Source organism: Pongo abelii, chromosome 1 (assembly GCF_028885655.2).
Source record: "Pongo abelii isolate AG06213 chromosome 1, NHGRI_mPonAbe1-v2.0_pri, whole genome shotgun sequence".
Taxonomy (NCBI): Eukaryota; Metazoa; Chordata; class Mammalia; order Primates; family Hominidae; genus Pongo; species Pongo abelii.
In genome coordinates, this window is record NC_071985.2 from 25,659,055 (window position 1) to 25,681,034 (window position 21,980).

General features: G+C 42.2%; 1 protein-coding gene across 2 annotated transcripts in view; it reads left to right on the forward strand.

Moving 5' to 3' along the window:
* Positions 1–8,181: 8,181 nt before the first annotated feature.
* The window catches only part of TP53BP2 (tumor protein p53 binding protein 2), a 65,814-nt gene continuing 52,015 nt past the window's right edge, over positions 8,182–21,980 (forward strand). The window contains exon 1 of one of the 2 annotated variants that reach the window (XM_009237347.4): positions 8,182–8,518. In XM_009237347.4, the coding sequence (XP_009235622.1) occupies positions 8,492–8,518 (27 nt within the window). In that variant the 5' untranslated portion in view covers positions 8,182–8,491. The remainder of the gene's footprint in view (positions 8,519–21,980) is intronic. The other variant, XM_054545962.2, reaches the window with a different exon arrangement.

Here is a 21,980-nt window from a genome sequence, read left to right on the forward strand (position 1 = left end):
CTGAGCACTGTTTTAAGTGCTGAAGAATCCATGCTAAACAAGGATAAGTAGAGTCCCTACCTGTGGGTTACAGTATTGTGGGAGAGACTGACATTAATTGAATAACACAAACCAGTGTAATGAATACAGTGAATACAGTGGTGACACATGGTGTGAAGGTGCGGTCCTTGGAGCTATGCTACAGCATGTGCTAGAGGAAGCATGAAGGGCAAAAGGGAAACTGAAAAAGGTGGTGTGGCTGAGTCTCACAGAAGGAGAGGACCATGGTACCTAGTACCACTGAAGGATGGGCAGAGACAGGCATTCAAGGGCTTGGAAGCAGAGTTAAGGAAGGACATCAAGCAGTGCTATCTTGTGATCAGATTTATGAGAAGTGATGGTAGCTTGAATAGCATGGCTGTAGTCAAGGAAGAAAGGGAGCTTGATGAGATATTTAGGAGACGGAATGAATAGAACTTGATGATTGAATAGATCTTAGAGATGAGGGAGAAATAAGGTCAAACATGATTCTCAGGTTTGTGGCTTGAGAAAATGGAAGAACACTCGTGGCATACACTGAGACAGGAAGTACTAGATGAGAACCAGAATTGGGAATAAAAACTATCTCTTGGTTTTAGACATGCTGAGTTGAGACATGTTGATATGGAAAACCAGCACTATTCAATAGAGCTTTCTGTGATGATGGAAGTGGTCTGTATCTACACTGCTGAGTATTTTAGCCATTACTCACATGTGGCTATTTACATTTAAACTAAAATAAAAGATTTAGTTTCTCAGTTGCACTAGCCACATTTCAAATGCCCAACAGGTATATGTGGCTAGTGATTTTTGCATTTGACAGTGCAGTTCTAGAGCCTAGAGAAGCAGCCTAGGTTGAAAATATAAAAAATTAGCCAGGCATGGTGGCTTATGCCTGTAATCTCAGCACTTTGAGAGGCCAATCCAGAAGAATTGCTTGAGGCCAGGAATTTGAGACCAGCTTGGACAACACAGTGAGATCCTGCAGCTATAAAAAAAAAAAAATGAAAATAGTCTGGGCGCAGTGGCTCACGCCTGTAATCCCAGCACTTTGGGAGGCCGAGGGGGGCAGATCACCTGAGGTCGGGAGTTTGAGACCAGCCTGACCAGCATGGAGAAACCCCATCTCTACTAAAAATACAAAATTAGCCTGGCGTAGTGGCACATGCCTGTAATCCCAGCTACTTGGGAGGCTGAGGCAGGAGAATTGCTTGAACCCAGGAGGCGGAGGTTGCAGTGAGCTGAGATCTTGCCATTGTACTCCAGCCTGGGCAACAAGAGCGAAACTCCATCTAAAAAAAATAAATACACAACAATTAAAAAATTAAAAAAAATTAAATTTAGCCATACATGATGGTGTGCACCTGTAGTTCCAGCTACTCAGGAGGCTGAGGTAGAAGTCTTGCTTGATTCCAGGAGTTTGGGGCTGCAGTGAACTATGAAAGCACCACTGCACTCCAGCCCGGGAACAGAGCAAGACTCCATCTCTTAAAAAAAAAAAAAAAAAAGAGAGAGATGTGTGTAGATGAGGTTTAAGACTGTGAAGACAACTTTCTAAGGAAGAAGTGAAGGTAGTCAGTGAAAAGAGGAAATGGCTAGGACTGAGACTAAAGGGCCTTCAACTTGTAAAGGCTGGTAAAGAAAAATGAGCCGTCAAATGATACCAAGAAGTAATCAGGGAGGTAGGAGAAAAACTGTAAGAGCTTTGTCATATAAGTCAAGAGAAAAGGGTGTTTTGAAAGGAATGAGCAACAGCTAAGTTGTTCTAGAAGGTTGAGGAAGATGAGACTGAAGATGTTTATTGGAACAGTGAAACAGAGGCCATTGGTGACTTTGGCAAGAGCTGTTTCAGAGGAGGGATGAGGCTGAAAGGCAGACTAAATGAGTGAGGAGGGGGTGAGGTAATGGAGAGAGAACTGACAATAGAAGAAAAGAAATCATGAGCTCCTTTTTCCATGGGCTACCAATAAAACAGGGAATTACTTTAGCCAAATCAAGCTAGAGTCATATATCATAGATATATGTCTTCAAACACTGAGTTTATCCTACAAAGTTACCAATTTTGAATCTTTTGTCATGAATATGAGGAGATATATGTCTGCTGGGCTTTCTTCCTACTCCAACTACCTTGGAGGGTGGGTATGAAATAGACCATGTGAAGGCTTAGAGGCCATGTTGAAGTATTCTTTATCCTAACAACAATAAAAAGCAACTGAAGGCTTTTCTTTTTTAAGTCATTTTATTATCTAAAATTTAGAGCACACAGAAGAAGAGAGAAAAATGTAACTCATCACTCCCGGGTATTATTCATCACCTGACCCCAACACCCTTCAGCCTTTAGTCCTGGCCCATCCATACTCCATCTACTTAGACGAGAAGTTTTAACCACGGGAGTGACATGATTACACTTGTGTTAAAAAGACCATTCTTGCTGCTGGGTAGAGCAAAAGTCAGCACATTTCCAGGTAGTAAATATTTTAGGCTTTGCTGGCCGTACAGGCTCTGTTGCAACTATTTAACTCTTGTCGTAGCTTGAAAGCTGCACTAGACAATATGTAAATAAATAAGTGTGGTTGTGTTCCAATAAAACCTTATTTATGGACACTGAAATTTGAATTTCATATAGTTTTTGCATGTCACAAAATATTCTTCATCTTGTTTTGATTTTCCCCCTTACATTTTAAAAATGTTAAAATGATTTTTGTTCATAGGCAATACAAAAACAGGCAGAAGGCCAAATTTGGGCTGTAGTTTGCTAAGCTCTAGGGTAGAGAATGAATTGCAGCAGGCAAGAGAAGTTGTGGGAAGACTTGCCCAAGGCTATTGCAGGAATCAAGACAAAAATCTCGCTATTCCTGTACCTAGTAAAGAGAAAAGACAGCATGGTAAGCATTTATTAGGTACTATACCATTGAGTATCTATTATTCCCTAGGCACAATGTTAGGGCTAAAGATATACAAATAAATGAGTAAGAAATAGTTTTTGCCTTGCAGCTAGTTAGGGAGACAGATGTGTTTTTTTTTTCTGTCATGTTGTAAATACCACAACATGGTACTATAGAATATACACGAAATATTGATTAATTCTGTGTGAGAAACATCAAACATAGCCTTAAGAGTGACATTTAGCCAGTGTAGTGGCTCATGCCTGTAAGCCCAACACTTTGGGAGGCTGAGGCAGGAGGATTGCTTCAGGCCAGGAGTTCTAGACCAGCCTGGGCAACACAGTGAGACACCATCTTTACAAAACATTTAAAAATTAGCCAGGCAAGGTGATGCATGCTTGTAATCACAGCTACTTGGGAGGCTGAGGTGGGAGGATGGCTTGATCTCAGCAGTTTGAGGTTACAGTGAGCTATAATCATGCCACTGCACTCCAACCTCAGTAACAGTATAAGACCTTGTTTCTTAAAAAAAAAAAAAAAAAAGACATTTAGGCATTTAGGTAGGGACTTGAAAGGTGAATAAAAGTTTACCATATAGGGTAAGGTGGAGGGAGGGGAAGGTTTTTAAGGTAGAGGGAAAAGTATAAATGGATGCAAAGAGGCTTGATACACAAGCATCTGCCCCATTTTTCTTTCAGATTACTGCTAACTTGAGGGGAATGTAGGAGGTAACTGAATAAATCTGTAGGTTAAGGAAACTGTAAAAATGGAGTATCTCCGGTTTCAAGAGGGAGGATAATTGGTGGAATACTAAATGATCCTACATGACCTGGGCACTGTCTACATCTTCCACCTCTCTTACCACTCCTCTCCTTGTTCACTCTGCCCTGGGCACACTGGTCTTTTTGCCATGTCTTTGAGATGCTAAGCACAAGGCTGCCTCAAGCTCTTTGTCCTTGCTGTTCCCACTGCCTAGAGTCTGATTCCCTCCCTCCCCTCATTCCTCAGAGGCCTTCTCTGGCCAGCCTATCTAAAACAGGTGCTATTCTCTTAGTTACCTAGTCGCTTTTTTTTTTCATAGCATTTATTATTACCTTATTCATGTGTTTGTTGTCTAGCTCCTCCCAACTAGAATATAAGCTCCATGAAGGCACGTCTCTTCTCTGTTACCTCTAGAGTCTAGAACAGTGCCTGGCAAAATACAGCCACACGAGTATTAGTAAAATAGATAAACAAAAGGAGTGGGGAGAGGGTAGAGAAGAACCCAGATGAGTTGGAGGTGAAGGGAATAGGTATTGCAGGAGTGCAAGCTCAATAGTCTCTGTTTCGATGGCTGAGTAAGATGGGAATTCAACTTCTGAGAGGAGAGAGGGACTCAAAGTTTGGAACATCTGTGGAAGATGAGAAAGAGTAACACAAGGAGAAAGTTGGGAACTTAAACATTTGAATTCAAGCCGAACAGATAATTAATTGTACTGTGCCAAGGGGTGGGGTGACAGCCAAAAGAGAAGATAGCTCCTCCCCACTCAGAATGTGGCAATTTGACTTATCTTTCTTGGAGTTGAATAGAGAATTATAGGGTGGGGAGAACCAAACAGAGGCTCTTGAAAGAATAAGCAGGTGAGGGTGGGAGTGGAGAGAAAGTGAAACTTGGTAGAAAACAACCCATCTGAGAGCCATGTTTGAGTGGTACAGAGTCTGAGAGAATGAAACCAAAGCAAAGACAAGGGTTCTTTGGTTTCACGCTTCTATGATTTAAAAAAAAAAAAGTCCTCAACATACCTGCTGTTTGGCAGCTGGGAATTCTCAATTGGCTAGAAGTGAGTTTCGGGACATATTGCCAATCGCTGTCCCTTTTCTCCTCCCTTCCCTTGGGCAGGGCATTTGTGTAAACAGACAGTAAAGAAATAGAACTGGACTGTCTTATTCCAATTCTTCTCTCCTTGCTTCCATTTCTATTGTAATTATTTTATTAATAAGCTAGGGCTGCCAACGCTCATACTAAGTATAATTTACTATTGTGTACAACCTGTTTTAGGGTGGTAATGAGATACAGTTTTTTGGTGAGAACTGGAAGGTTAGTGACCAATATCCAGAATTCTTTTTCTGGATGACTGTTGGATCATAATATCTTCGGCTGTTTTGGGGGCTTCTTTGTCTGCAAAAAAATTAAAAAAAAAAAAACAGTGGAATATGAAGCAGGTTTTTTGGAGTAAAATAGTCCCTTTATGAACTGCAGTTTACCAAAAAGAATTGTTGCTTCCCAGAACTACCATTCAACCCAGGAATCCCGTTATTGAGTGCACACCCAGAGTAATATAAATCATTCTACCATAAAGACACATGCATGTGAATGTTCATTGCAGCATTATTCACAATAGCAAAGACATTGAGTCAACCTAAATATCCATCAGTGACAGATTGGATAAAGAAAATGTGCTACATACACACCATGGAATACTATGCAGCCATAAAAAATATCAAGATCATGTCTTTTGCGGGAACACGAATAGAACTGGAGGCTATTATCCTTAGCAAACTAACGTAGGAATAGAAAACCCAATACTGCATGTTCTCACTTAGAAGAGGGAGCTAAATGATGAGAACTCATGAATGCAAAGAAGGGAACAACAGACACTAGGGCCTACTTGAGGGTGGAGGGTGAGAGGAAGGAGTGGAGCAGAAAAGATAACTATTTGGTACTGGGCTTAATACCTGGGTGATGAAATAATCTGTACAACAAACCCCTGTGACACAAGTTTGCCTATGTAACAAACCTGCACATGTAGCCCCAAACCTAAAAGTTAAAAAAAAAAAAAAAAAGAATTATTGCTTCCCACAAACGTGCTAAATTTCAGTATTAGGGTATCTTTTATTATTAAGATTCTGAAAGTTAACATGTTCCCAATTGATCTCCTCTTTTCTGTAACTTGGTCTACTCATGGTCTTCTCCATTTTGGTTTGTGGCAACTTCCATCCTTTGGGACAAAAACTTTGGGCTTCTTTCTCTCATATTCCACATCTAATCTGTCAGGAAATTCTGTGGGTTTGGACTTGAAAATATATCCAAAACCTGACCACTGTTTGCCATAGCCGCTGTTATCGCCTTTGTGCAAGCCACTTACATCTTTTGCTTGGCTTATTACAAGAGTTTCTTACCATTCTCTGTTGATTTTCAGTTTTTCACAGCAGCTCTTAAAATATGTCAGCTGACATCACTCTTCTGTTCAAAACCTTTCCATAACTCCCCGTTTCACTCAGAGCAAAGGTAAAGTCCTTAGAATAGCCTACAAGGCCCTCCTTGTCTGGCCCTTCATATCACTCCATCTCATCTCCTACTACTCTCCCCTCATTGTCTGCTCCAGCTATCTTAGCCTCCTTGAAGGTCCCAGAATTTGCCAGGCAGGCTCCCATATCAGGCCTTGGCGTTGGCTGTTCCCTCTGCCTTGAAATCTTCCTTCATATTTGTGGGGTTCACACCCTCATTTCCTTCAAGACTGTGCTCACGCACCGCCTTTTTAGTGAGGCTTACCTTGACAACTCTATTTAAAGTTGCACCTGTATACCTTATACCCTTCCCTTACCTTATTCGATTTTTTTCACAATAACTACACTTGTCTTTTGAACTTTTTGTTCATTAATGTATCCCTGGGACTTAGAAGAATATACATCATGTGGTAGGTATTTAATAAATATTTACTGAATGAGGGATGAATTTATTTTGCTTAACTTAGTATAACCCTCTTAAGAAAACAAGACTATAAACCAGATTTTTTGAGAACGTTAAATTCTTTTTTTTTTTTTTTTTTCTCAGATGGAGTTTCGCTCTCGTTGCCCAGGCTGAAGTGCAGTGGGGCGATCTCTGCTCACCACAACCTCCGCCTCCCAGGTTCAAGAGATTCTCTTGCCTCAGCCTCCCGAGTAGCTGGGATTACAGGCATGCGCCACCATGCCGGGCTAATTTTTATATTTTTAGTAGAGACAAGGGTTTCACCACATTGGCCAGGCTGGTCTCGAACTCCTGACCTCAGGTGATCTGCCCGCCTCGGCCTCCCAAAGTGCTGGGATTACAGGCGTGAGCCACTGCGCCTGACCAAGAACGTTAAATTCTAGTTGAATTAACCGTAATTTAGTATTTCCAGATACAGTAGCTGGGATGGTGCAATAGGGAGTTCGATGGAGATTCTGGTAAGGGATATGGTGGGCTAAGAAAGAATTGTCTGTTCTTGATATTAGATAAACCCAGGGGCTTTACCCCACTTCAGGTTCTGGAATCATGTATAAAGGCAGAGAAAAGTGATTCTGAGTGAACTTGCACTGACAACTTACTAGAAAAAAGCTTCCTGGAGTTAGGGTTCCCGGAGTATGTGTCTCCCTGAAGGTGGAATAAGAGCCTGAACCTGCTCTGCTACTCTTTGGAAAGCAGCCCTGCCATTTCCCTAGGCCTTGGCCTCCCTCCCTGGAAAAGGATGGTATCCACCGGTTCCCCGTATCGGAGGCTACTTGCAGGGTGTTCCCGGCACCCCCCAGGGAAGCTCCTCAGAATGCTGCCTGACACATTTTTACGCTTTTTTTTTTAAATTTATTTTTATTGTGGTAAAACATACACAACATAAAAGTTATCCCTTTATCCAGTTTGCGGTGTACGTTTGTTAACCTCACAGCAAGTAACACATGAGTTTTAAATTAGAATTTGGACAACGGCAAATGAGATGAAAGGCGAACAATCCGAGAGCCGGGTCACTGAGAAGCTCTGGGAACGCGCCGCGAGCTGAAGCCACACAGGGAACTCCATTTTGTCGGGACGGGGTCGGTCCTGGCCGCCTCCAGGGAGTCGGGTCGTTTCCGCGGCGTGGCCCGGGCCTCCCCCGAAGTCCGCCCGCCTCTCTCCGCCTGGCCCAGCGGCGCGGCCGCCGGAGGACTCTGTCCACGCGCCCAATCTCGGGCGCCCTGTTCTGAAGGCAAGCGGTCCCCTGCCTCGCACGACTCAGAGCCGCCGAGGAGGTGACGGCGGCAGCCCTGGGGCGGCTCGGTGCCATTCACTACCATTCTGTTTTCCTGAGGCGCCACCTTCCAATTGCCCCGGCTCCGCTAGGAGGCGCGCGCTCCAGCCACTCCGCCGCGCGGCCCCGACCGCACTTCAGTCCGAGGCGAAGAAAGGAAAGGCGACCGGCTCCCGCCGCTCCCCGTCCACCCAGCCGGGCCCGCGCAGGCGCGCGCGGCTCCCGTTCCCGCGGCCGCCCCTCCCCCAGGCCGCCAGGCGCGCCGCGGGCGGGGTCGGCGCGGGGGGCGGAGCCGGCGCGGGCTCGGCTGGGGCCCGGCCCGGGATTAGTTGGTTTCGGAGCGGAGGAGGGAGCCCCGACCGTCGCGAGCGTCGAAGAGACAAAGCCGCGTCAGGGGGCCCGGCCGGGGCGGGTGGGCCCGGGGCTTGTTGGTGCCCCAGCCCGCGCGGAGGGCCCTTCGGACCCGCGCGCCGCCGCCGCCTCGCAACAGGTCCGGGCGGCCTCGCTCTCCGCTCCCCTCCCCCGCATCCGCGACCCCCGAGGCGCCTCCGCTCGGCCGGGGCCGCAGTCTGGCCACCCGCTTCCATGCGGTTCGGGTCCAAGATGATGCCGGTAAGTGGGTGAGCGGCCGGGGCGTCGGGCCCGGAAGTGTGCGGGGTCGCGTGCCAGGGGCTGGTCCGCGCCCTCGGGCGCGTCGGGGAAGGAGCCTGGGGGCCGCAGCCCGCGCGGAGGGGCCGGGGCTTTCCGAGCTTCGAGCGGGTTTCAGGAAGGGGAGGCTCCATCCTCTGGGCTCTGCGCCCACAGCCGTCGTAGGGGCGCGGCGAGACCCTGACCTCGAGGCGGATTCCCCCAGCTGCTCCGGAGTCAGGCGAGCCGCCCGCGAGCCCAGCAGCCACTCAAACTTTTCGTCTTTCACTGGGTCTTGACTTTTTTGCAGTTCTTGAAGGTCAAGAATACGGGAACCGGGGACCTTGTTCTTTGCTGTGTCTTTTTACTTTTTACTGGAGTGAAACACACGTTACTGGAACGGGTACCTTTGCTTTGTTTTTAATTGAATTTCGATCTTGATATCCGCGGTAGCAGCTAAGTCACCCTTACCTCTTTGTGGAAACTGGTTTTGGTAAATGCAATCTCAGAAGTTTTAGTTTGCAGGAAAGTGTAAGTGCCTGGCTCCCTTCGTTTCCCACAGCTTATTTAGCAAGACCTCCGGAGAGGATTAGTGCGTTCTTTAGGAGCTCCGCAGGCTTTTGACACGGCCACCAGGCCACAGGTGAACAGTAGGTTTGAGACATTTCTGAAATGTCTCTGTCATTCAGGGATCGCGGAATGGATGGAGGTTTGTGGTGGGTTGCGGTGGCTTCTGCAGACTTCAGTAGCGAGTTTCTTCGTGGAAGTTGTACTTGCACCTCTCCCACTGAAGTGGGGACATCTTGCAGGCATCCTATGCTTGTGGCTCCATTTGTTCAGACAAAGAAACAAAAAGCTTTTACTTTTATGAAGTCTGTGGAATGGAGTGATGACAAAGTTTGCAGTCACACATACAGAATATAATATGCTGTTCCCTGGCCCCCTACTTGTGTCATGGAAGGCGTCCTAAACTCTCACTGGGCCGACTTAACAATTCACTAGAATTAGTAATTGGGTTTAGATGGTTTGGGATATTTTGTCCTGCCAGGATTCAAGGAATTTGAAAGTATTAATAGCATTATGCATCTTATTTTAGTTTAGTGCCTGGTTTTGAAATCAGGTTTGTAGTGTGAGTACCCAATATTGAAATAATGGACCATAGATAAGGGTGATGGATTTTGCTGTTAAGATTTTTATTTCCTGGATTTACATTTCTTTGTGTTGAAATAACTTGTACGGATTGTCTGTGAATTTTTCCTAACAGTAGGAGCAAGAGAAACACGTATCAGTTGTTGCTATATGGTTTTTTCCTTGTTTTTTGTCAAGGTATCCTCGTTGTGTAGCCGAATTCATAAAACGTTATGTGGCTCTTGAGACTACATTCAATTTAGCAATATGGTTCTTCTGATTGCCTTTCTGACGTCAGAATAGAATCCTAACACAGACTCAGTGTGGTATGATGGCACTTACACCAGCTTTGAAGTCAGACTAACACTTCGGTATTGCTCAGCTACTACCTTTAGTGACGTAGCCACTTAAAAAAAAACTTGTCCCTCAGTTTCATCATCTGTAAAATGGGGATAATAGTACTCAGCTCTTAGGGTGGTTTGAGGATTAGAGTTATGTTTATGAAGGAAGTGTGATTAGTACAGTGTCTAGCTTGCAATCGGCGGTAGATAAAAGCCTCTGAATTTCCAATGCTGGTTAAAGTGGAGATTCTCAGATTTGTGATATATAAAAATATAAAATAATTTTTCATTTAGTAGACTCATGTTATATGTGTCTTTATACTGTAATATTTTGGATATTTGAAAATAAAACTATCAAGTATATTTCTCATCTTTGGCTTTTAATATGCTTGGATTTTTATTCCAACATAAATGTAATTTTGTTACATTACTTTGAAAAATTCTAACCAATTTATCAGGAAAAGCCATTTAATGTAAAAAAATGGATAGTCTCAGAATGTGGACAATTGCCTTGATGTACTTATATTGTGGTAAAATATACATAAAATAAAATTTACTATTTTAACTGTATTTAAGTGTACAGTTCTGTGGCATTAGGTACAACCCTTGATTTGCTTTTAAAGGCATTCTGAAGATAATGGTTGACTATTTAGACTGCATTATATTAAAAATGTGCAAGAAGGCCAGGCGCGGTGGCTCATGCCTGTAATCTCAGCACTTTGGAGGCCGAGGCGGGCGGATCACGAGGTCAGGAGATTGAGACCCTCCTGGCCAACATGGTGAAACCTCGTCTCTACTAAAAATACAAAAATTAGCTGGGCGAGGTGGCGTGCGCCTGTAGTCCCAGCTACTCGGGAGGCTGAGGCAGAATTGCTTGAACCCCGGAGGTGGAGGTTGCAGTGAGCCGAGATGGCGCCACTGTACCCCAGCCTGGTAACTAAGAGTGACTCCATAAAAAAAAAAAAAAAAAAGTGCAAATAAATTGTGTTCATGTGTTTTCTCACCAAATGGTACAGGATCAAGTGGTTTTCTTTTATGTGGGACATAAAGTGATAATTGGATCCAAAACCAAAAGTGGAAGATGTATTTTAGAAGGCTAACTAAAAATAAATAGCAAGCTTTGCAAATCACAGTAGAGATAATGATAGGGTACTGCAGAAATGGGAGTGATAATTACTCTCACTTTCAGATACCTGCCATTGTTAGTATCTCTAGTTCTATGATATTTCCACAACTTGCTGAGGAGAAACTGGTTATACTTGCATACTTGACATCTTCTTTTTCCTGATGAAAGAAGAGATTATTTGCACTTTGAGAGTTTGGCTTTTTAGTGATCCGCATGTTGTATTTGATTTTCAAATAAAGGGAGTTATCAAAAACAAAAATTCTTAGTCATTTGGAAATTACATTAGATATCTTTTATTCACTACTTTGATTTTGTGAAGTGTTATGCTCAAAACAAAAATATGTTCTTAAGAAAGAGCTTGGCTAACTCTAAAAGCTACTCTCTGCTCTTTTCAGCTAATAGTTTCATAAAAATTTTTGTTTGTATCTGCTGTTGAAATAATAAAATTTAAAAAACTATTTACAAAACTACACAGTATTTGGTAGTGCAACGTGGAAGACCAGAAGGCTTGAATTTGCCTGTCACGTGGTCGTTGGAGATGCTGTATATTTGGCATGAATGTCCAGCTGTAATGGAAATGCTCTGTATCTGTGCTGTCCAGCGTGGCAGTCACCAGCCACATGTGGCTACTGCACTTCAAATGTGGCCAAGGGAACTGAAGAACTGAACTTAAGAGTTGATTTTAATTGTATTTAAATAGCCACATGCCTGGTGGCTACTGTATGACAATGCAGTCAAACCCATGTCATCATATAGCCCTTATACAGATATTTTTAAGAAAATAACAGCTGGGCCGGGCGCGGTGGCTACGCCTGTAATCCCAGCACTTTGGGAGGCTGAGGTGGGTGGATCACGAGGTCAGGAGTTCGAGACCAGCCTGACCAACATGGTGAAACCCCATCTCTACCAAAAATACAAAAATTAGCTGGGTGTGGTGGCGTGTGCCTGTAATCCCAGCTACTCAGGAGGCTGAGGCAGGAGAATCGCTTGAACCCTTGAGGCGGAGGTTGCAGTGAGCTGAGATCGCGCCATTGCATTCCAGCCTGGGGGACAGAGTGAGACTGTCTCAAAAAAAAAAAAAAAAAAAAGAGAGAGAAAATAATAGCTTATTTTAAAAAGCTCAGTTGGAGTGATCATAGTTTAATTTCTAAGTTTATGGCATTTTATCTTTCAGTGCTGCAGAGGCGTAATTATTTCTAGTTATTTCATGATGCTGCAAAATAAAATTTGAGCTTCTAATTTTGAGGGTCTAGGAAAAAAATGAGATATCACAGTATCTCCTATAGCAGTTTGACCACCTGATCAGTAGGATTTGTATATTTCTGAGCATAACTGCAAAGTGTGCAGCTCCACAGACCAGTAGCTTAACTTTTGCTTAAATACTTGTATTATTATTTACAAAGGTCTGGTTTTATTTGCACAGATTTGCACGAAACACAACTGAAATTGTGTTTTGAAACTAAAAATCTTTCAAGTTATGTATTTGGAACATTATATTTGTATGACTTCAGGTTATGTATTTGGTACATTTTATTTGTATGATTATATCATGTTCTGAAAGAATTCTTTTTGCTTGAGTAATAGTGTAGCAAATTAGCTTAGATCAGGCTTTATGCCAGAATAAAGTTTAGATTAGGTCCCTAAAGAGAGGTTCCTATCTTTATAGAATTACAGTTATCAAAGGCTGTTAAACAAATAATCTGTTTTTAGAAATGCACAAAATATTTCACATTTCATTTGTTTGTTTGTTTATTTATTTATTTATTGAGACAGAGTCTCACCACTCTGTAGTCCAGGCTGGAGTGCAGTGGCGTGATCTCGGCTCACTGCAGCCTCTGCCTCCTGGGTTCAAGCAGTTCTCTGCCTCAGCCTCCCGAGTAGCTGGGATTACAGGCCACGCTCGGCTAATTTTTGTATTTTTTAGTAGAGACGGGGTTTCCCCATATTGGCCAGGCTGGTCTTGAACTCCTGACCTCGTGATCCACTAGCCTCGGCCTCCCAAAGTGCTGGGATTACAGGCATGAGCCACCACACCCAGCAGTATCTCACATTTCATGTGCATTAGTTTTGTTGCCTTGTGACTTCAGCTCTTAAAAGCTGAAAGACGTTTGAAAATTTCTGTATTTTTACCTGTTTCAGGGAAACCAGATTTAGACTTTTTTAAAGAAATTTACACAAGCATACACCTGCTTATATTTAACAATTAAGGAGAATGTATTTATCTGGAAGACACATGGAGGGTCATTTATTCGCATACACTGCTTCTAGGAAGAACTGTGTTCCCTCCGTCTTTATCCCCACTGCCCCAGCAGACAGTAAAACAAAACTTTCTTTTCTGGAGCTTTTAAAGAATACTATAGACCTTTATCTCTTTTGGTGATCTACCATAGTGTGTGGCACTCTTTAAAAAGTCTTTCCGAAGTTAAGTTAACACTGAGTATTCTTGAAGCTCATGTTATCTAGCCTCTCCTTAGCTTAAATAGGATAACTGCATACCATACCTCTCACCAGCTTTCTCCACAAGGATCTCACAGAATAAGAAGAATAGGAATTAAGAGTTTAGGAATCCAGAGTGTTCTTTTCAGCTCATGCCACTTAAGCCACACATTATTTAAATACTTGTTTTTGATGGTGTGCTAGGTACTGAACAGAACATTCTGTTTAATCAGATGTAATTGAAAAAAGAAAACACAGATGATGTGACTATGTATGAAATGTATAGTTATATTGCAGTGGTAGGTGAGACATTAAAATTCTATGTCTTATTGGGGCAAGCCAAGAAGTTTGGTCATTCGGGGATCCTTTAGGAGCATTAAGTTTTAAGTAGTCAGTGATTTCTTAAAACACTTTGCATACCATCTTAACCAAAATAAATGTGTCTTATTAAAGAAATGCAAATTTTAAACATTATTAGATAATGGGCAGGAAAAGTAGTTTTACAGATTTAGAAACTTTTTTTCTACATAAAATATACTCGAAAACAAATTATTTATTTGGATGATAATCGAACCAGATTTTCTATGAATATGTTCATTTGACCAGTAAGTACTGAACTTTCACTTGTTGTTTTTTTTTTTTTAGACAGAGTCTTGCTCTGTCACCCAGGCTGGAGTGCAGTGGTGTGGCGCCATCTCAGCTCACTGCATCCTCCGCCTCCTGGGCTCAAGCGATTCTCTAGCAGCAGCTTCCCAAGTAGTTGGGATTACAGGAGTGCGCCACCACACTCAGCTAAATTTTTTTTTCTATTTTTAGTAGAGACGGGGTTTCACCATGTTGGCCAGGCTGGTCTCGAACTCCTGACCTCAAGTGATCTGCCTCCCAGAGTGCTGGGATTACAGGCGTGAGCCACTGCACTTGGCCGAACTTTCACCTCAATTGTTTTTCTGGATACAGATTTATAACTTAATACTACTTTATTTAAATTTCAAACTTATCAACCCAAAATTCCTTAAGGCACAAGCATAGAAAAATGGTAGAAAACCATAATGAATAAACTATTATAGATTACCACTTTAAACTACTTGTGGTAACAAAACATGATTAAGGCAATTTACTGTTCTTCCACAGGGGTATGAACAATTTATATGTAAAAGCAGGGGGAGTGGAAGCTTCACTCTAATTTCCCTCCCAGGGATGAAGAGGAGCCCCCTTTCTGTGCCTAACACTGTGCCTGGTGATTTAGGTTGGTCATCCTGTCTAATTCCCTTATTACACTCTGAAGTTGATCTTCCCACTCTCATTCAACAGATAAGGAATTTGAAGCTCAAAGGGCTTAAGTAATTTGTTTCTGGTCACTAGTAGAAATGAGATTTGAACTGTCTGCCTGCAAACACATACTCTGTTCAAGATGGCAAATGCTTGGGTTAGAATATTTTTATATGTTTGACAGGACAAACAATGGTAATGATGTTCTTCTGGCTAATGGTAACTTCAAAAATTGCTTTTCAAAGCATAACCTTACTGTAGTTTTAAAGTAGAAAGGAAAAATGGAAAAAAAAAAAAAAGAAAAAAATGGACACATCTTCCCTTATTTAAATCCATACTGATGAGAAGATTGGCAAATAGTTCTCTTATCAACTTTCAAATGATGTGGAGGTGGTTACCTCCCCCTGGGCAAAGGAAACATCTCAATAGCGATTTCTTCCCACCTCTATCTAATACTACCGTAGAGATCTCAGATCTTCCACATCTGCAGGGAAGGAGAAGGGGTGTTATAATTAGCTTTTGTATGAGGGGTGTTGAATAGTCTTTCTTGAGATGATATCTGTAAATACGGCTTGAAGGTGATGATGTATTAGGTTGGTGCAAAAGTAATTGCGGTTCTTACTATCACCTTTAATGGCAAAACCACAATTACTTTTGGATCACCCTAATAGGAAAGGAGCAGAGTAGGATGGGCATGTTGGGAGAAGTGGAGGACAGCGACACGTAGAATGTCTGCTGTGAGATGACCAGTGTCATTCAGCCATTTCCAGTTGCTCGAATGGTGCAGCAATGACTTTGAAGTGTCCAGATGGGAGTGGAGTGAGTGTCTCCACTTGCAGCCTCAGGGCTGTCCGTGTAGTAGGGAGCAGTAATTCAATGTAGTCAGATACCTTCGTTGGAAATAAATTAGGGGCTGATTTTGAATGAAATCACGTTAAATCATTGCTTTTCATTCTCCCTCATTAACCATTTAATTGTTTTTGGATGGCCTTTGGGGGATAACATCTGCTCAACAAATATTTAGTTAACATCTTCTGTATTCCAGGCACTGCTGTAAATGCCATGGAGACAGGAAAGGAAGTTTTCCGGGAGCTTGGCTTTCTTTCATAGTGCATAATGGGAGATTTGGGTGGGAGAGAGAGAAAACAAACAAAGAAGAAAAACACAAGAGTTAAATGGGATTTAAGAAGGGTAATGTGACTGCGATGGCTCCTTTGGATTGGATGGTCAGGAAGTGACATTTCAGCTGAGATCTGAATGACAAGAAGGAGCTGGTCCTGTGAAGATTTGCAGGTGGAGCATTTCAGGTGGGCACAATTCCTAGGGACTGATGCAGAGGCTTGGAGGAAGCACTGGAGGCTGGGGCAGGGGGACAGGGGGCGGCGGGGGCGGGGCAGAGGGCAGAATGACAAGAGTCGAAGCAAAAGACCTGTCAGCATATAGGTTTTCGCGGGCCAGAGGGAAGGGTGGAGGTGGCATGGGAAGGGACGTGGGAGCCACAGAAGAGTTTTAGTTAGCAAAAGTGACAACCTGATTGGTTAGGAAATCTCAGTCTGTTGCTCTGTGGACAGTGGATCTTAGAGGTGCCGGAATGTAAAACTTGGGCAAGGTGGGAAGAGTAGGAAAGTCTACAGAAAGCTGCCAAAAATAAAGGGTTTTAATTTTATTTTTTTATTTTTTTCCACACCTAAGGCCCAGCTGATAGTAAGAATTGGTTGTGAAGGCACTCAAGAGTTTGTCACTTGCTCTAATAAATTGTTTTAGTGACCCTCAGAAGCCCCAGGGGTGAGAGGAGAAACAGTAGCACTTACCCAGAGTTGGAAGTAAGACAAGACAGGAATGGTGGAAGATCACTCCTGTATCCACAAGCTCCTTCCTGTGGGACTAAAGAGAAACTATACTTTTTATATCACCAGAGAGCTCTGACAGCTACACAGAGCAGTTTAAATTTAGGCTTGAGAAAAAGCCTTCTGTCACCATGTTTCTTTACAACTGAGTAGGGTGTATCAGGTTTCTCAAAGAAGCCGTAGTCTGTCCTAAAATACTTTAGGACAGCTTTACTTTTGACCACATGACCAGAGTGCTCTGGAAGCTTCTGATGCTTCAACCTAAAAGTTCCTTGACCCCCCGCCCCCCTTTTTTTTTAAAATTTTAAAACAATAGTATCTTCATTTTCCTGACATAAAGTAGCGAGTGACCTAGGAAAATCAAGTCAGAGTTAACTTTAATTCTAGAACGGTCTCTTTGTGGCAGTGTTTTCTGCATCACAACAAAATCTAGATAATAACTGCTTAGTTTGTGATATGTAGGTAATTTTCAAAAATTTTGTTAATTTCCTGAAAAGTTTGGGGGGCATCTATTTTGGATAATGCATTTATTTTAAAGGTAGATAGGATCTTTCTCTGGTAGGTTTTGCTTGTTGCTTTTAGTAGCCAGGGACCTGGGCTTTCATCCTGCTTCCTTTCCTCTTTTCTGTCTTCTCCTGGAGCTGTTGAGTCACCAGGGCACACAGGTCCCTCTTCTCCATTTTGTGGGGCGCCTGTTTGGCCTCACCCTTCTCCTGCCTGGACTGTTGTAATGCTCTCCTTATCTATTTTCTTACCTTTTCTGTTCTCTGCCCCATCAGGCTATTTAACGCACTGCTTCCCTGATGGTCTTTTGAAACAGCAATGTGTCTCTTCCCTCTCCAGAATTCTTCAAGTCTGACCTCTGTTCCTTACAGCGTAAAATATATAAACTCTTCAGTGAGATAGAAAGTTTCTTTATTGTGTAGCCCAGTGGATTTCAGCCTTTTTGTATCATTGATACATTTCTATTTCAGAATTTTTAGCTGCATAATGGAAATGATTGAAAAACTCGAAACACCAAGTCAGCTATTAAAACATAGCACCAGCTATGGCACAGTAGTGGGAATGCCTTGTGCTGTGCAGAAGAGCATCTGGTCACCTCGTGGTTCATTCGGCCTTCCTTCGGAATTGTGTTTCCTCTTGCTCACAGCAAGTTGTACTCTGTTGCATATTGCTGTCCACTCTTGCATATTGCCCTCCATGACTTGCTCCACTCCATCGGACTTTGCCATAACAGCATGTGTATAAAACAAATTTTGTGCATTGAAAGTTTTTGCAGCACATTCATGACTTGTGGGTTGGGAATTGACCCATCTCTTCTTATTTGTCCTGCCTTGCGTCCCACCTCTATGCGTCAACAGTTCCAGGACTATAGTTGTGAGGGCATGCCACGGTTTCCTGTGTCTTTATGCACAGTGTTTCTCTCCCTAGATGGTCCTCTTCCTGCTTGTCTTATTCATCCTACAGTTTCAGCTTAATAGTACTTCTTTTACGTTAAGCCTTCTTCCACTGCTTGGAGGGGATTGTTTTTTTCTGTTCTCACTGGATTTCAAATGCTTTAAATGTACTTTCACCAGGAAGTTCTCATTTCTCAACATTGCACCCTTTTCATGGTTTGTAGTGCTTCTTCATGGTTCCATAAGCTCTGTGAGGACGTGGAGCATACTTTTTCATCTTTGTGTTTCTAGCACTTAGCACAGTGTTTGGCACACTGTAGGGATTTAATAAATATTGTTTGAGTTAATGGATGAATGAATATTCTTATTTTGGATTTTCTTTGGTGAGTGTAGTTCTTGCCTCTACTTCCATAGCAAAGTGGGAAGGAAATAACTAGAAGCAATGGATCGGTTGTAGTTAGATCATCACGGATAGATCTTAAAAAATGTAGTGCTTAGTGAGTAAAAGTAAAAAATAGAATGAAATCTGTAACAGTACCTTTACATAAAATAAGACGAATGCCTGGCAAACAACAAGGCTCAGTTTAGAAGGAAGCACACCAACACTAAACTTATCAATAGTTGGAGCGGGGGGGGGAATTAACTAAATGTATTTGTTCTTTTGCTTTATACATTGATTGTTTATGACAGATATTGAAGCAGAGTAACCTAAGATGAGTTGCTTTAGAGGATACGTTCAGAATTTGAAACCTATCTAAATTCAGCTTCAGGAATAGTTGAAAGAAAATAAAAGGTTTCTTAATTTTACTTAAAGCAGAATTCTTTGAGACATTGTCTGGCTTTGCAAACATTCACTGTGAAGTAATACCATTTATAGATAAACATTTCTTGATGCTTCAGGATGTGAACATACTCTTTGTCATGTTCTTGTTGCCTGTTAACTTTCTCCTCTTTGTGGGACTTTGAATCCCTGCGTCACAGTTTCAGTTCAGTCCAACAAACATGTATTGCATATTTGCTTTGTATGAGATCTGACAGAGTTTTTTGGGGAATGAGTTATAATGTAGGAGTAGAAAAACCAGGGAGGAAGCATTTAAGAACCAAAACCTGTGTCCTAAAGAATGTATAGACCAGTAGGACAGATAAGACAGGGATACAAACAACTACAGTGTGAATGGTTGTCAGAGAAGCAAAGAGAACATTTACCTCTGGCTGGAGGTGGGTGTGTGGGTAGGGACGGATGGATTGGAGGAAGTTTTATGGTCTTTGAGTTATTCTGGAAGGATGGGGATGAACTGACACTACAGGACGGTGTAGGAATCAGGTGAGCTACTCTGGGGAGAGAAGTGAGGAAAAGTGGCTATTTTTAGATTTCTCATTTGGTGACTCGAGGCTGTAACTGTGGAGTAGATAATTTAAAATAAGTTTTAGGTCTTAATATTTCTTGTAATTGAAATGGAACTCCCTGAAATTCAAAATATGCAAGTATAAATACCAGTGTATATGGGTCATAATGTATTGCTATTGTTGGGTTAACTACTGGTATTATAATTAATATATACTACATAGATTAATATACACTGTTGTTATCTGCTAGTGAAACTAATACTCTACATTATTTACAGCAAATTACTCAGAAACCTAGCTTTATGTTACTTCCCTGCTCAAAACCCTCTAATGCAGTGGTTCTTAAAGTTAAGTGTGATTACTGGGCCTCTCCTCTGGGGTTTCTGAATCAGGAGATGTGGAGCAGGGCCTGGAACTTTGTATTTCTGACAGGTTCCCAGGTGATGCTGATGCTGTTTGTCTGAGAATTGCATGTTGCAAATCACTACTGTGACTTTTCCCTTGCAATAAAGTCCGTACTCCTTATTCTTGACCTGCAAGGCCCTGCCTGAGCTAGCCCCTGTTCTCCCTCTGCCCTCGTTGGCACAAGTCTGTATTCCTGATGTGGCGTTTTTTTCTGGTCGTGGAATAGTCCAAGTTCATTACCACCTCTGGGCCTTTGATGAAATGTCTTCCTTCAGATGTTTCCAGTGGCTATGGCTTCTTCAGTCTCAGCTCAAAAGTCCCTTTCACCCTGAGGTGTCTTTCCTAATCATGATCAGCCATCCTCCCCTCATCACTTCCATAATTCTTTATCATATCACTTTATATACCGTGCTCATTTGAGTACTACCAGCCTCTCTTCTCTGCCCTAAAGAAGGCAAGCTTTTTCATCACTGTGTTCCTTTTGCTTTAACTGTCTTTTCTTAGTAGGTATTTAGTAAGTACTAATGGGTGAATGAATGAAAATTCTTGTTGAAGTCAGCAAGAAGTTAAGATTGAGGGGAAGGCATAGAACCAGGAGCTTCTTTGGCATGGCTGGCTTTGATAGGATATGACTCCTATAAGTTTCTATGTAGAGGTGCCTGTTGCCTGTTTATGTATATGAAGTGGTTCTTTTACCAGACATCTATGACCAGCAGGCTACTTTATGAATTTTTCCTTAATTAAAGTAACCACTTCATATTTGCTCTATCATTTCTTCCAGAATGTTGACTATTTCAGAATATGATTGTGTGCTCCAGATGATATTGAATGGATGGTCAGGATAGTCCATGCGTGACTAACGTTTTTAACAGAATATTGTTCAAATTGATATTGAGACTTCACGTTATTGATTTCTGAATTCTACTAACTTGCTGTAAGTGAGCAAAGGAATAGTTTATGAAGTAAAAAAAATCCTTTGAGTATGATTTTATGATTTTGCTTTAAATAAACTCAGATGTAACTGATAGGAACTGAAGGGTTAATGTTAAAAATATGCCATCATAAAAAGTGGTACACTTAGTGTAGAAGTAGGTTTAATATCATTGAGCCTTAATAGAACATTGGTATACATAACTCATGGTAATTGGTGAATATTTTTAAAAGAAGTTTAATGGCTCCAAGAGTAAACTCTAGAGAAACAGCTAAGAAATCATGATAGGCCTTTGTAAGCAGTGATTCTCTGATAACTTTAATAAGGTTGGGACCCATCGTCAGGGAGGTAGAGAGTGTCTCTTTGAGGAAAAGGACTCAAATATGTAGTGTCCCTGTGGCTCCTGAGGAAGGTTCCACAGAGACCCCTGTGGGTTGCCTACTCAGATATTGGGGAGACAGCTCAAGCTCAAGCTGGGGTAGTTGAGCAGCACACTTCTTGCAGAAGACTGGCAGCCTAGCTCACAGCTAGGGTGCAGCATGTCTGAATTAGGCAGCCAAGCTCATGAGTGCCCTTGGTGTGCAGTCCCAGCTGGCAGAGTGAGCACGGGAGCAGAGCTCCAGGTCTGTGCAGAGACAGGCAGAGTACTCTTGAGGACTGGAAGGGTCTGCATCTCCTTCCTAAACCCCGCCCAGTGTTAGAAGCCATAGTTGGGCTAAATGGCTGTGTATGAGTTTGAAAGAAACTTTGGTTATATCTTAATTTAATCCCCACCCTGTATCACAGTGTTGGGAGAGGTGTTTTTGCTTGACTGGGTTATAGGAAGCCTAGTGGCATCCTCCTCTTACAAGAAATATTTTCGGGCCTGCCTCCATAAGGGGTACAACAAAATATAGAAACTGAAGTAATAGTTTTACATTTATCTTTCTGCAGAGGAATTGTGAAACACAGAAACCATTCAGATTTTCCCCTAATCTCTCTACAAGCATAATTGCCTGACTGTTCCTGTGGTATTTCTTGTGAGTTGCAAAATTTGAGGAGGATTTGTGTCACTCTTTTTATAGATTGTTCATTTCATAATTTTCTCTTTCTTCCTCTTAGGTAAACTTGAAGGATTTGAGTTTTTATAAATGAAAACTCTGAAGGTGCTGTTGTAGAGCTTAATTTCCCTTTGGTGACAGGGAACATCTTATACTCTTGGTTCCTTTCTTCTTTCTGTA